This window comes from Macaca mulatta, chromosome 12, assembly GCF_049350105.2.
Source record: "Macaca mulatta isolate MMU2019108-1 chromosome 12, T2T-MMU8v2.0, whole genome shotgun sequence".
Taxonomy (NCBI): Eukaryota; Metazoa; Chordata; class Mammalia; order Primates; family Cercopithecidae; genus Macaca; species Macaca mulatta.
Window position 1 is genome coordinate 94677439 of NC_133417.1, and position 14253 is coordinate 94691691.

General features: G+C 38.7%; 1 protein-coding gene across 1 annotated transcript in view; it reads left to right on the plus strand.

Annotated features, from left to right (window-relative positions):
• The window catches only part of ANKAR (ankyrin and armadillo repeat containing), a 77448-nt gene that overhangs the window by 12536 nt on the left and 50659 nt on the right, over window positions 1-14253 (plus strand). Inside the window, exons 3-6 of the mRNA XM_015110530.3 lie at window positions 2827-3264; window positions 5870-6033; window positions 6685-6788; window positions 8876-9056. Coding sequence (XP_014966016.3) covers window positions 2827-3264; window positions 5870-6033; window positions 6685-6788; window positions 8876-9056 — 887 coding nt within the window. The remainder of the gene's footprint in view (window positions 1-2826; window positions 3265-5869; window positions 6034-6684; window positions 6789-8875; window positions 9057-14253) is intronic.

Genomic DNA, 14253 nt, shown 5'->3' on the forward strand with positions numbered 1-14253 from the left:
TCTGTCTTCACTCTCCTTAGTAACCTACTCATCTGTCTGCTTTCATCTTACACAATTTTATTGGCATTGTTAACTTAAGAATCATGAGATTTATAAATTTAGAATGGAGACTATTTCTTTTTTTGAATTATTTTATTTTAAATTTTTGTGGGTACATAGTAGGTATATATATTTATGAGATATTTTCACACAGTCATACAATGCCTAATAATCACATCAGGGTAAATGGAGTATCCTTCATCTCAAATATTTATCCTTTCTTTGTGTTACAGACAATCCAATTATACTCTTTTAGTGTTTTTAAATGTATAATAAATTGTTGTCTGTAGTCACCTTGTTGTGTTGTCAAATACTAGATCTTATTCATTCTATCTAACTATATTTTTGTATCCATTAATTATCCCCACGCCCCTCCTGCCCCACCATTCCCTGCCACCTTTCCCAGCTTCTGGTAACCATCTCTATTTCCATGAGGTCAATTGTTTTAATTTTTAGCTCCCACAAATAAGTGAGAATATGCAAAGTTTGTCTTTCCGTGCATGGCTTATTTCACTTACCATAATGTCCTCCAGTTTCATCAAAGTTGTTGCAAATGACAGAATCTCACGGCTGAATAGTATTCCATTGTGTATATGTACCACTTTTTCTTTATCCGTTCATCTGTTGATGGACACTTAGGTTGCTTCCAAATCTTGGTTATTATAAACAGTGCTGCAACAAACGTGGGAGTACAGATACCCTTTGATATTCCGATTTCCTTTCTTTTGGGTTTATACCCAGCAGTGGGATTGCTGTACCATATGGTAGCTATATTTTTAGTTTTTTGAGAAACCTCCAAACTGTTCTCCATAGTGGCTGTACTAGTTTACATTCCCTCCAACAGTGTACTAGGGTTCCCTTTTCTCCACATCCAGCAAGCATTCATTTTTGCCTGTCTTTTGGATAAAGGCCGTTTTAACTGGGGTAAGATGATATCTTATTATAGTTTTGATTTGCATTTCTCTGATGATAGAGATGTTGAACACCTTTTCATATGCCTGTTTGCCATGTGTATGTCTCCTTTTGAGAAATGTCTATTCAGATCTTTTGCCTATTTTTTTAATCAGATTAGATTTTTTTCCAATATAATTGTTTGACCTCCTTCTATAGTCTGGTTATTAAGCCCTTGTCGGATAGATAGTTTGCAAATATTTTCTCCCATTCTGTGGGTTGTCTCTTCACTTTGTTGATTGTTTCCTTTGCTACGTAGGAGCTTTTTAAGTTGATGTGATCCCATTTGTCCATTTTTGCTTGGGTTGCAAAATGTGATTGTGAGATATTACTCAAGAAATCTTTGTCCAGACTGATATCCTGAAAAGTTTACCCGAATTTTTTAGTAGTTTCATAGTTTGAGGTCTTAGATTTAAGTGTTTAATCCATTTTGATTTGATGTTTGTATATGGTGAGAGACAGGGGTCTAGTTTTATTCTTCCATATATGGATATCCAGTTTTCTCAGCGCCATTTGTTGAAGAGACTGTTCTTTCCCCAGCATATGTTCTTGGCACCATTGTTGAAAATGAGTTCATTGTATAAGTATGCATTTGTTTCTGAGTTCTCTGACCTCCTTTGGCCTGTGCATCTATTTTTATGCCAGTACGATGCAGTTTTGGTGACTATCATTCTGCAATATACTTTGAAGTCAGGTAATGTGATTCCTCCAGTTTTCTTCTTTTTGCTCAGGATGACTGGCTATTCTGGATCTTTCATGGTTTCATGTATATTTTAGGATTATTTTTTCTATTTCTGTGAAGAACAGTGACTGCTATTTTGATATAGATTGCAATAAATCTATATATTTCTTATAAAGGGTTACAGTCTTCAAGCTGGCCATTCTGACAGGCACTTCGAGAAAGAGAGGAGCAAGACAGGAATCTAAGCTGAACTGTTTGGCCAAGTATACATATTCAGGTATACATATGTAACAAGTTGTAGGAAGAGCTATGAACATTCATGAAGTGAGTTCTAACATGCGTATTGAACAAACATGCACGTTACAAATGATCCATGTTCACTTTGGGGTGGAGACTTAACATATAATTAGCATTATAATTAGGCCCTTATTATATGTCAGAAGGTGAAGCAGTGACTTGAAGGCATTCATGTGTACAGCCTCTGTAAACAGTCCAGAACCACATCATGGTCAGTAGTCTTATGAGGATAAAGTTACTGAAGTCAGTCTCTTGTCCAATCAAAGCTCTAGTTATGGCATGGGGAACAGGAAGGTCAGTTATTCAGCATCTGTTGGCGAATACGCCGTAATTATTTTAAAATTGCTTATCTTGAGGACAATGTTTGTTTAACTGTTAGAGAAAAAAGAAGAACCTTGTGACTGTTAGAACATAGTTTATTCTTTAAGTAGAGGGGTTTGTGACTTCACCCTTGCCTGGCATGGCCCTAGGTTTTGTTTATAGTTTGGTATCTTATTGCCACAAAGAGTCCATTCTGTCAGTCTTATGATCTGTATTTTAATATTAATGCTGGTCAGTTGTTGTGTCTAAATCACAAAAGGAAAGGGGTATAATGAGGCATGTCTGACCTCCGATCCCATCATGGCCAAGAACTTAGTTTTTAAGGTTTCTCTGGGGTCCCCTTGGCCAAAACGGGTCTGTTCAGTCACTTGTGGGTGGTGTTTAGAATTTTATATTTGGTTTACAGCATCTAATTTTTCCTTTACTGTCATGTTAGTAGGATTTCACGATAAAATCCTGTTTTCAATCTTCCATATTTATCCAGAAGCCAAATATGAAATTTCCACTATCTAAAATTTTCCTTTTTTATCATGAAGGTTTGACTGATATTACAAAGGATCCAGACTTTAATGAAATCTATGATGAAGACGTGAATGAAGATCCAACATATGATCCCAATAGCCCTGAAGAAACAGCTGTATTTATGAAATATGCTGAAAATATTATGCTAAAGTTAACATTCAGTACCACACAAGTTCAACAGTATGAAAATGTCTTTATATTTGAAACAGACTATTGGCTTACTAATGCTATAAAATATAATCAGGATTATCTTGATATCTGTACCTACCAGAGACTACAGCAAAGATTATATCTTCAGAAAAAGATTATTCAAAAACACTTTGAGAAGAAAAAAGATATCAGAAGAGGGATAGGATACCTAAAGTTAATATGTTTTCTGATTCCATTTCTACTGAGTTTAAAGAAGAAAATGAAAGTTCCATATTTAGGTAGTCTGCTTCAGCCTTTTTCAGGTAAGAGTATCACCAAAAATCAAATATAAAATATAGGTATATATTAAATATATGTTTAAATGCAATTTTGTTTCTAGTATATGAGTGCAGGCAGTAACCTAGCTATAACCTGTTAGAAAGAGAAAACAAACAAAATTTAATGTCTCTAATGTAATTAAAAACACTCAGCGTATGTACATAGTACTTTGTATATATTTATACCAATTATAAGGACTTCTGAAATATTTAAAATAAGTTAAAATAAAATAAGTTATGTATGAATAGGGAAATATGCCATATCCATGATGGGAAAACACTGTGAATGTATCATATCTCATTCAAATTACTCTATAAATTCAGTGTACTTCTATTCAAAATCCTGATCATATTTTTCACTGAAGTTTACACACTTACTCTAAAATTAATATAGAGCAGCAAGGGGTTGTTAATGATCTTTCATTTCTGAAAAATAGATTGAAACATATTAAAACTACAATAATTAAATGAGGGTAGTATTGGCACTTTAATAAACAAATAGAGCAATGTAAGAGAATAGAGAGCTGAAACAGGCCATGATTAATGGAATTTGATGGGACTTCAGTATAAACTCTTCATTCTACACTGATTAGCACACAATTTATACATTTTCATTGCTTTCCAAGCATGTAGGCTTATTATAATGGACTTTCTATTCAGATGGCAACTTTTCAGCAGAAATTTTGCAAATTCTTTAGTGAAAGTTTGTATCATGAGAATTCAGGTGCTGAAGATATCAATATCTGTGAACTATTAGAAATGGAATCATGGGCCGGGCGCGGTGGCTCAAGCCTGTAATCCCAGCACTTTGGGAGGCCGAGACGGGCGGATCACGAGGTCAGGAGATTGAGACCATCCTGGCTAACACGGTGAAACCCCGTCTCTACTAAAAAATACAAAAAACTAGCCAGGCGAGGTGGCGGGCGCCTGTAGTCCCAGCTACTCGGGAGGCTGAGGCAGGAGAATGGCGTAAAACCCGGGAGGTGGGGCTTGCGGTGAGCTGAGAGCCGGCCACAGCACTCCAGCCTGGGCGACACAGCGAGACTCCGTCTCAAAAAAAAAAAAAAAAAGAAATGGAATCATGACAGTGCATGGCTCTTGGGTGGTGGGGAGCATGTATAGAACTGAGAGGGACTTGCTTAAAGAGAATGTTAGCTATATCTGCAATATCTTATTACTTAAACTATAGGAAGCAAATAGGACTAATGTTAATAGTTAATTCTAGGTGCTGAGATCAGGGTGTATAGTGTATATTATTGTTTGTACTTTTCTTTACCTTTTATATTTCCCAAAATACATTATGTCCCTTATGTTGAGGAAACTATATTCTACTAACCAGTCAAAATATTGAAAAAACCTAGCCTTTGCTGGAATTTGAGGAAAGAAATTTTTTTGAGGCAGAGTCTTGCTCTGTCGCACAGGCTGGACTGCAGTTTCATAATCTTGGCTCACTGCAACCTCCACCTCCCAGGTTCAAGCAATTCTCCTGTCTCAGCCTCCCAAATAGCTGGGATTTCAGCCACCCGCCACCATGCCCAGCTAATTTTCTGTTTTTAGTAGAGACAAGGTTTCACTATGTTGGCCAAGCTGGTCTCAGACTCCTGACCTCAGGTGATCCGCCTGTCTCGGCCTCCCAAAGTCCTGGGATTACAGGCATGAGCCACCACGCCCAGGAGAGATAATTATTTTAAAAAATAAGTTATCTGTGTAGTTTCATTACCTTCCAGAAATACAGGATGGTTATTTCTGTATGTGAGATATACCCATCTATATCTTTATAATGTCTCTTTTTACCTAAACTAGCTAAGTTTTTGTATATTTAACCAAAGATTCTCTCAGGCACAGAGTTTCTGGTCCTTTCTTATAATTGGGAGTAAGGTATTAATCTTGAGCTCACGATAAATCGAGAACTAGAACAATGTTTTGAGCATACTTTTGAAATGTCTGTACAATGAAACTACAGAAAGTGCTCAAAATGTAAATATATTTTATATATACATACATATATATGAATATATTTTATATATACATATATGTATATATTTGAGATATATATAATATATATATATGGTAATTGACTGAGGGCAGTATTGGCACTGTAATATATATATTTGAGACAGGGTGTCACTCTGTCACCCAGGCTGGAGTGGAGTGGCATGATCTCAGCTCACTGCAGGTTTTACCTCCTGGGCTCAAGTGATCCCCCCACCTCAGCCTCCCAAGTAGCTGGGATGACATGCGTGCGCCACCACATCCAGCTAGTTTTTGTATTTTTAGTAGAGACGGGGTTTCACCATGTTGTCCAGACTGGTCTTGAACTCCTAGGCTCAAGCGACTCGCCCCTCTCAGCCTCTCAAAATGCTGGGATTATAGGCATGAACCACTGTGCATGCCCAAAAATACATTTTAATGTTAAAATATTTATATACATTAACAGCAAAAATAATTTTATGCACTATAATTGCCAAGATTTTAATTTCATCTGAAATTTTCCTACTTTGTTTACATGAATGAGAAGTTAGATCTCTTAAAATATGATTGTTTTTGTGTTGTTCACTTTTTAAATAAAAATTTGTTTTCATTTTTGGAGATGACAAGGTCAAGACAGAGCGAGAATTGCCTCCATTTATTTATGGAAGAGATTTTAAATGCCAGAATTTTCACTACAAAGAGAATCAATATTTTCATGTTCATGGAGGAATTGAATTTGATATCAGCACCCCTTCAATTGAGAATGCCTTGGAAGATTTTCAGGTTTAAATGATTCCTTAGACAGTTTATCATTTCTCAACTCTTTTATCCTATTATCCAACCAAAAAGAGCCTCTGTTGGTACAGGCACTAGACAGCTTTCCAAATGATTATTCTCACAACTCAGTAATTTTTTCATACATTATTTTAACGTAAATGAATTAAGTGCAGATATATGTAAGGTACTGTGTTGGATATCTGAGACAAAATTATAAATAAGCTAGGTACATCTATCATCCTCACAGAATTTACAGACTTCTAATGGACCATATTTGTCCTAGAATAGGTAACCGAAGAGTGCAGTAGAAATCTCTGGACACTCAGTACACATTCTTCCATTTTCCTCAAAGAATCAGGATTAGAACAGAGATCCTTTAAAATTTTGGAACAGTAATTCTTCACCTGGAATTTAGTATAAAAATTCTACATTTCAATTGTTATTGCTTTTCTGCCTTCTGTATACTATATGTCTGTCTTTTAGTATTTTTTCCTCCTTCTCAAAGTAAGGATTAGATATATGCAGCTGCTATCCGGGTCTTCTGGAATAGTAAATTTAAAATTTGTCATTTACATGTATACTATTTCATACAAAGAATTATTATAATTGTTTAGATGTGTCTAAGGATATGTCTTTAGTAACATACTCATATTTTAGAAAAATTTAGAAAAAATACGAGATTGTGCAGCTAATGCATTCATAGAAGATTCAGGATATAAAGAATATTACTCAATACCAGTCATGGAATTTCATGGAAAAAGGTAAGGAACTTTTACTAATTACTGACGCTAGCTACAGTTTGTTGAAAGTTAGTAGAGAACAAAGAAAACGACAAAATGCAAAGGTTAATTTAAACCTTTACAATGGCGATTCCAGAATAATAACCACCATGAATGACATATGGACTCAACAAAGTATTAAATGTTATAGTTATTACTTCATGTATTTGGTATAGTCGGTGTAATAATCCTTAGAGTTTGTAATTAGTTCTTATAATTAGCAGAGTGGTTAAACAGGGATAGAGATGAGGATGAAATCCCAGCATTTTTTGTCTTTTATGTGTTGTGTTCTTGGATTTTTAAATCTTGGACACTGAAATTTGGAAATATGGGAACTAGAGCTCAGAGGAAACATTTTAATTAGAGGCAAAGATTTAAAAACAAATAAGGACATTTTGCTTGTTGGTTCGTTTGTTTGCTTTTAAGGCATGCAAGCAGTTGAGAGGATAGGACCAAGTCTGGAGCTTTGGAGAATAGTAACTGAGGTGGGAGGATAGCTTGAGCCTAGGAGTTGGAGACCAGACTGGGCAACATAGTAAGACCCTATCTTTGTTTTTGTTTGTTTGTTTTTGAGACAGAGTCTTGCTCTGTCACCCAGGCTGGAGTGCAGTGGTGCAATCTTGGCTCACTGCAACCTACAGCTCCTAGGTTCAAGTGATTCCCCTGCCTCAGCCTCCTGAGTAGCTAGGATTATAAGCATGTGCCACCACGCCTGGCTAATTTTTGTATTTTTAGTAGAGAAGAGGTTTTGCCATGTTGGTCAGGCTGGTATCGAACTCCTGACCTCAAGTGATCTGCTCATGTCAGCCTCCCAAAGTGCTGGGATTACAGGCATAAGTCACCATGCCTATTCATAAGACCCTATCTCTACAAAAAATTTAAAAGTTGGCCAGGCTAGGCGGCACATACCTGTTGTCACACCTACCAGGAGGCTGAGGTGGGAGGATCTCTTGAGCCTGAGAGGTAGAGGCTGAAGCGAACAGTGATTGCACCACTGCACTCCAGCCTTGGTAACAGAGTAAGACCATGTCTCAAGAAAAAAGAATACTGTATTTACAGCAATAAATAGTTGCATTTGGAGGAGAAACCCAGGTAATATTTTTTTTTTTTTTGAGACGGAGTTTCACTCTCTCGCCCAAGCTGGAGTGCAGTGGCACGACCTCGGCTCACTGCAAGCTCCGCCTCCTGGGTTCACGCCATTCTCCTGCCTCAGCCTCCTGAGTAGCTGGGACTACAGGCGCCCACCACCGCGCCCGGCTCATTTTTTGTATTTTTAGTAGAGATGGGGTTTCACCGTGGTCTCGATCTCCTGACCTTGTGATCCGCCCGCCTCCGCCTCCCAAAGTGCTGGGATTACAGGCGTGAGCCACTGCGCCGGGGCCCAAACCCAGGTAATATTAAGAGGCTTACCACTGACAGAAATAGGTCAGCAGCTGAAGTATTTACCGCTGAAATCTGGGCATGGGAAAGGTACCTCATGGGGGGAAGGGGAGGAAGGTGGTCGTTTTCCCTCACCTGTGATGATAAGCAAACCCAGGGAACAGAGTAAGTCAACATTTTATCAATTTTCCATTCCAGAGTGATAGGGATCAGGGCTGTGTCAAGCCCTACCTATGTTCCAGGGACCTGGTAGGAGGGGGGTTTCTCTAGTCCACTGCTGCAGTGAGTAAAAGCCAAGGAGCCATTACCTAAAGCATCATTCCAGATCACATTCAAGGTAAATTCTTGAGGAGCCAAATATAGACATAATTAGCTTAAAAGAATAAGAGGTAGGTAAGCAGACAGAACTTCAGCCAGAGTTAGGCCTTCCAGGAACTTTTAGACATTGCCCCAGATCACTGTCATGGGAAAGACAGAGTCAATACAATATGAAGAAGGTATTTTTATATAAAGACTTGATTAATAACAGTTGATAATGATGTTATGAATATACTTACAGTTGAGTACAATTTAAACTACCATTTTGTATTTAATTGTTACAGAAAAATAAAAGTTTTGCCAGCATAGAAAGAGAAGTAGCAAATCACTTCAAAGTTAGAGAAACATCTTTTTTTCTTTATTTTTTATAGCTACTATGTGATGTATTTTGAACTTGAAACTTTCTATCAGCAACTATATAAGACACAGTGGTGGGGAGCCATAAATGAAATAATGAACAATCTGAGACCAAAAAGACTTCCACTGACAGATGCTCAATTACACGAACAATTTAAGAAAAAATTTGGTTTCAAAAGAGCTATGAAATGCAAGGTATTTCAGTGACTACCACATAATTTAGTATATGAAGTTATATATTATTGATAAGTATGTGTGTCAGATGTTTATCCTAGGGATAATAATAGGTTAAAATCTTCAATATGAAATAAAATGCCACATTTTAGTAGCTGAAAGGCTATATAATTCTGGATTATAAATTTCTGTCAGAGTACCTGTTAATGCACTGGATTGTGATTAATCTCAATAATGGCTCATGCTTATTGATTACTTATTTTTTATGTTAGGCAGTGTTATAAATCAACAAACTCTATCCCGGCCCACGGGATAGTCGAAGCAGGCCCTGGAGGAGGGGGTGGGAATTTGGGGAACAAGAGATACGAGAAATGGAGACAAGACAGTGCTCTGATCAAGTCTCTCTCTTTTAATGGCGGTAATGCAGTGCCTTATATACACTTGGAGGGAAAGGGGTTGGGCCAGAGCGAAAATGATCTCATAGTGGAGGCGTGGGGTGGAAATGAATAGAGCTCAGGCGTTCCCAATCGTCAGCTATCACTCGCCATGGCCGGGGCGTGCAGCTCCGGACAGGTCCCCCTTTTAATTATTTTATGATGAGAAAACAACCCCTCGGGAACTGCGCCTGTCTTAGGTTGGGTCAACTCATCCCCACCTTCTAGGCCCGTCATGGGATAAGGCAGCAGCAAAGGCGGCCCTCCTGTCTTAGGCTCCGATGGAGATAGTGTCCTCTTACCCGTCATTGACTGTCCAGTTCAGCACACAGGGGAGGTGGTCTTATTAAGGCAAATAAGACTCACCATTTTCAGTCATCTCAAGGGGATGATAATGGACCTGTATAGGTTTGGCCTGGAAGGCCTCAATTTGTTGTCTGACGAATGCCATAAGCTTATTAAAAATTATAGGCCCGAGAGTGAGAAAGAGTAGAAGAGTAGGTAAAGGACCAAGAAATGGCAGGAGATAGGGGAGAAGTCCATCGAGTCCAGTCCACAAGAGATTAGCGACCAGACCTTTTCTGCGCTCTTCTAGTTCTTCCTGTAAAGTCTTTATCTTATCTCTGACGATTCCGGATTTGTTGGCGTAAAAACAGCACTTTTCATTTCCATGACTGGTCTGGCATTAGGTAAGCTGTCTTGCCCGAGCAAGTCACCTGGGTGATTCTGTCTGACGGAGGTTCAGATACCTGTCCCCCTCTGCAATCACAAGGCTGACCGTATTGTTTTCGTAATAATTCTCTTGCCTTATGAGGGTCACCAAAACCTGCATAGACTGTCACTATGTTATATAGAGCGATTATTCTCCAAAGGAATTTCATGTTAGGCTTCATTTTCTGAAAAACAAGAAGAACTTCTCAGGGAGATTTATCTTCCCTGGACTGACAATGGTTATGATTTATTTGTCTTACCAATCTTTCAGGCAGCCATCTGGCTGCATCATTTTTTTGTGAGAAGATGCATACTGAGCCTCTTCCCCAAATTAAAACTGGATCGGGGCCATGCCATGAATTATCAAGTGGATCTTTCCATTTTACCATTGCAAACTGTTTTTGAGATTCAGGATGCCAGAAACGATCGGCAGCCGATTTTCCATGACTGTCCAAATTTAAAAAATTAAGGATAAACAGGGCATGATTGAGTATGTTTCTAGGGGTACCCTTCACGGGGTACCAGCTCCCCCCTTTTAATTTTGTGATAACAGTTTTTAAAGACAGATGAGCTCTTTCTACTATACCTTGTCCTTGGGGATTGTAGGGAATACCTGTGGTATGTTTAATTTGTAGGGTATTACAGAATTGTAAAAAGGTTTTGGCTATATAACCAGGGCCATTGTCTGTTTTGATTTGTTTGGGTATTCCTAAAATAGAAAAGCAATGCAATAAATGAGCTATGACATGTTTGGTGGCCTCTCCTGTTTGGAGAGTTGCAATAATGAATCCACTATAGGTGTCTATGCATACATGGATATATTTTAGCTGACCGAATTCTAAGTGGTGAGTAACGTCCATTTGCCAAATTTCGTTGGGGATGAGTCCTCGGGGGTTAACTCCTAGATAGGGAACAGGCAAATATGTTATGCAGTTGGCGCATTGTTTAACTATTTGTCGAGCTTGTTCTCTGGTAAGTTTAAACATGAGTCTTAAGGTTTGGGCGTTTAAATGATGCAAGGCATGTGCTTTTTGTGCTTGTTGTAAATTGTCTGTAGTGACTGTGGCTATGATTTTTGTTGCCGCGTCAGCTGTTGCGTTACCTTGTGTTAAAGGTCCCGGTAATCCTGAATGTGCTCTAATATGCCCAAGAAAAAAGGGAGTAGTCCTTTTTTGAATAAGTTGTTGACATTGTAAAAATAGGTCAGCTGTGTCTGAAATATGTTTAATTTGAGGCACGGTCTCTAAGAGGGGTATTGAATGAGCCAGATAGGTGCTGTCTGTATAAATGTTAAGTGGCTGACAAGGAAAAGCTGATAGTGCTGCAATTATAGCTTGCAATTCGACCAGCTGAGCTGATGTATAAGTGGTCTGGAATTTAACGACTACATTATTGTAAGTGTAAGCGGCAAGTCCTGTGGAAGATCCATCAGTGAAAATTAATAATGCGTCATTGAGAGGTTCTTTACTGGTAATATGGGGAAACACAAACGCATGAAGTTTACAAAATTGAATAAGTTTGTTAGGTGGGTAATGGTTGTCAATCGCGCCAGTGTAAGAAGCGCAAGCAATTGGCCAGGCTTCCGTATTTTGTAATAGCCAATGAATGTGTGATTGAGTGTAGGGCTGTATAATGGTAGAGGATTCTTTTCCAAAGTATTTTCTACTGTTTTCTCTTCCTAAGATAATTAGATCAGCTATGGCATCATAATAAGGCAACAAAACCTTTTTAGGGGAGGAGGGCAGGTGTACCCACATAATGGGATTGTTCTGCCAAAATAGGCCAGTAGGGGTTATTGTTGTGTTAAAAATAAGGAATATTAATGGCTGAGAATAATCAATACTGGTAACAAATTGTGTTGCAATGGCATGTTCTACCTGTTGGAGTGCCATTAATGCTTCTTTAGTAATGGACCTGGGAGATTTTGGATTAGAGTCTCCTTTTAATATATCGAAAAGAGGTTTTAACTCTCCTGTAGTGAGTTTTAAGTACGGTCGAAGCCAATTTATGTCTCCCAGTAATTTTTGGAAATCATTTAAAGTTTTTAAATGATCACGACGTATAACGGCCTTTTGATTAATGATTTTGGGTCCATTAATTTGAAAACCAAGATAGGTGTATGGATCTTGTAATTGTACCTTTTCTGGGGCTATTTGTAGTCCAGCTGCTACCAACTCTTGTTTGAGTTGAGCAAAGCACTGTAAGACTTGTTCGCCAATTTCTCCTGCTATTAAAATATCATCCATATAATGTATAAGACTTTCCATTGATAGCGTTTCATTGGTTGTTTAAAATTTGTAGATGGAAGACTAAAGGCAAATCTTTTTTGGTCAGCAGGATGAAGGGGAATTGTAAAAAAGCAATCTTTAAGGTCAATAATGATTTTAAAATATTTTTGAGGAATCGCAACCGGTGAAGGTAATCCTGGTTGTAAGGCACCCATAAGGATCATAGTGATATTTACTGCTCTTAAATCTTGTAAACGCAAAGCATGCCTACAAGACCAAAAACCTCATCACCTGGGTACATGGTGGATAAGTAAATAATGGTCTGCACCCCAGACGCAGCAAATCAGAAACTTGGAGGGCAGAGCTCTGCAAGCTGCGATTGAACAAGCCTCCCAAGTGAGTTTCATGCACACTGAAGGCTGAAACTCAATGAGAACCATTGTTTTAACCAATTAAAATACAATCTTCAGGTGGTTCATATACACTGCCAAAATTGAGAAAGCCTGAGAATCACTGAATAGTAATAATTATTTTCAGATGATACTCGACAAATTTACAAAAACTGCAAACATGCAAGACCCACCCAGCCATCCGCACATCCACTGGGATCCACTCCCACGATCACCCTCGAGGGAAATGAGACCCTCCTCCGTATCTTGCGGAGGCTTTGCAAGGTTAGAACAGGAGCTCACCTTTAAAATATGCTCTGTCTGAGCGACCGCAGCCATGACTTGCGGATCGACCTCCTTCCTATCTATTAAATCTCTAATGAGGTTCCAACAAGAGAAAACGGTCACAGGAATTTTTTCTGGCCCAAAAGTATTATAATAGTCCTGAAGACAATCCCCTACTCTACGCCATATTTTGATATCAATAGTTCCTTCCTGTGGGAACCAAGGGCAAATATCTTTTACAAAATCAAAAAATTTAAACAAGTCATTACCTTTAACCTTTACTCCTCGTATCTTTAAAGCCTCTTTTAATTGTCCTACATATATTTGATGCTGACTTAATTCTTGTCCCATTTCAGACGCCTCACTTACCTTCGATCCTGACGCGGCAGGTTCCCGCGGTGATCAGTTTAATTCCTTTTATCTTTGTTAGCGGTCGACCATCCTCCGGCGTCCTCTTCCTCACAGTGTCCCTCGTTTCCAGGTCCCTGTTCGGGCACCACGTATCCCGGCCCGCGGGATAGTCGAAGCAGGCCCTGGAGGAGGGGGGTGGGAATTTGGGGAACAAGAGATACGAGAAATGGAGACAAGACAGTGCTCTGATCAAGTCTCTCTCTTTTAATGGCGGTAATGCAGTGCCTTATATACACTTGGAGGGAAAGGGGTTGGGCCAGAGCGAAAATGATCTCATAGTGGAGGCGTGGGGTGGAAATGAATAGAGCTCAGGCGTTCCCAATCGTCAGCTATCACTCGCCATGGCCGGGGCGTGCAGCTCCGGACAAAACTCTTTTAAGGTATGACTAGTTCTATTGTTATCATTCCTGTTATACAAATGAGAAACTTGAGGTGTAGAGAGGGATCTTTCACAAATCATATAGTAAATGGCAGAGCCAGGCTTCAATCCTCGAACTAAAACATAAAGAGCAGACCTAGCATCCTGATTCAAATCTCCGCATCTGTTTCAACAAGCCTTGAAGTACAGCTTCTGGAACTGAGCAATGAAGCTCACCAGCTTGAAAGGTTAGACTGGTATTTACTTTCCATTTATTTGCTTTCACGTCCACAAATTGAAAACTCAAAAATTTGTTAGTTGAATTTTTAAATATTAGTCAGAATGTCTCAAGAGGGTGACATTTTTACCTTTTGATGATAAACTGTATTTCTGTAGCTATAT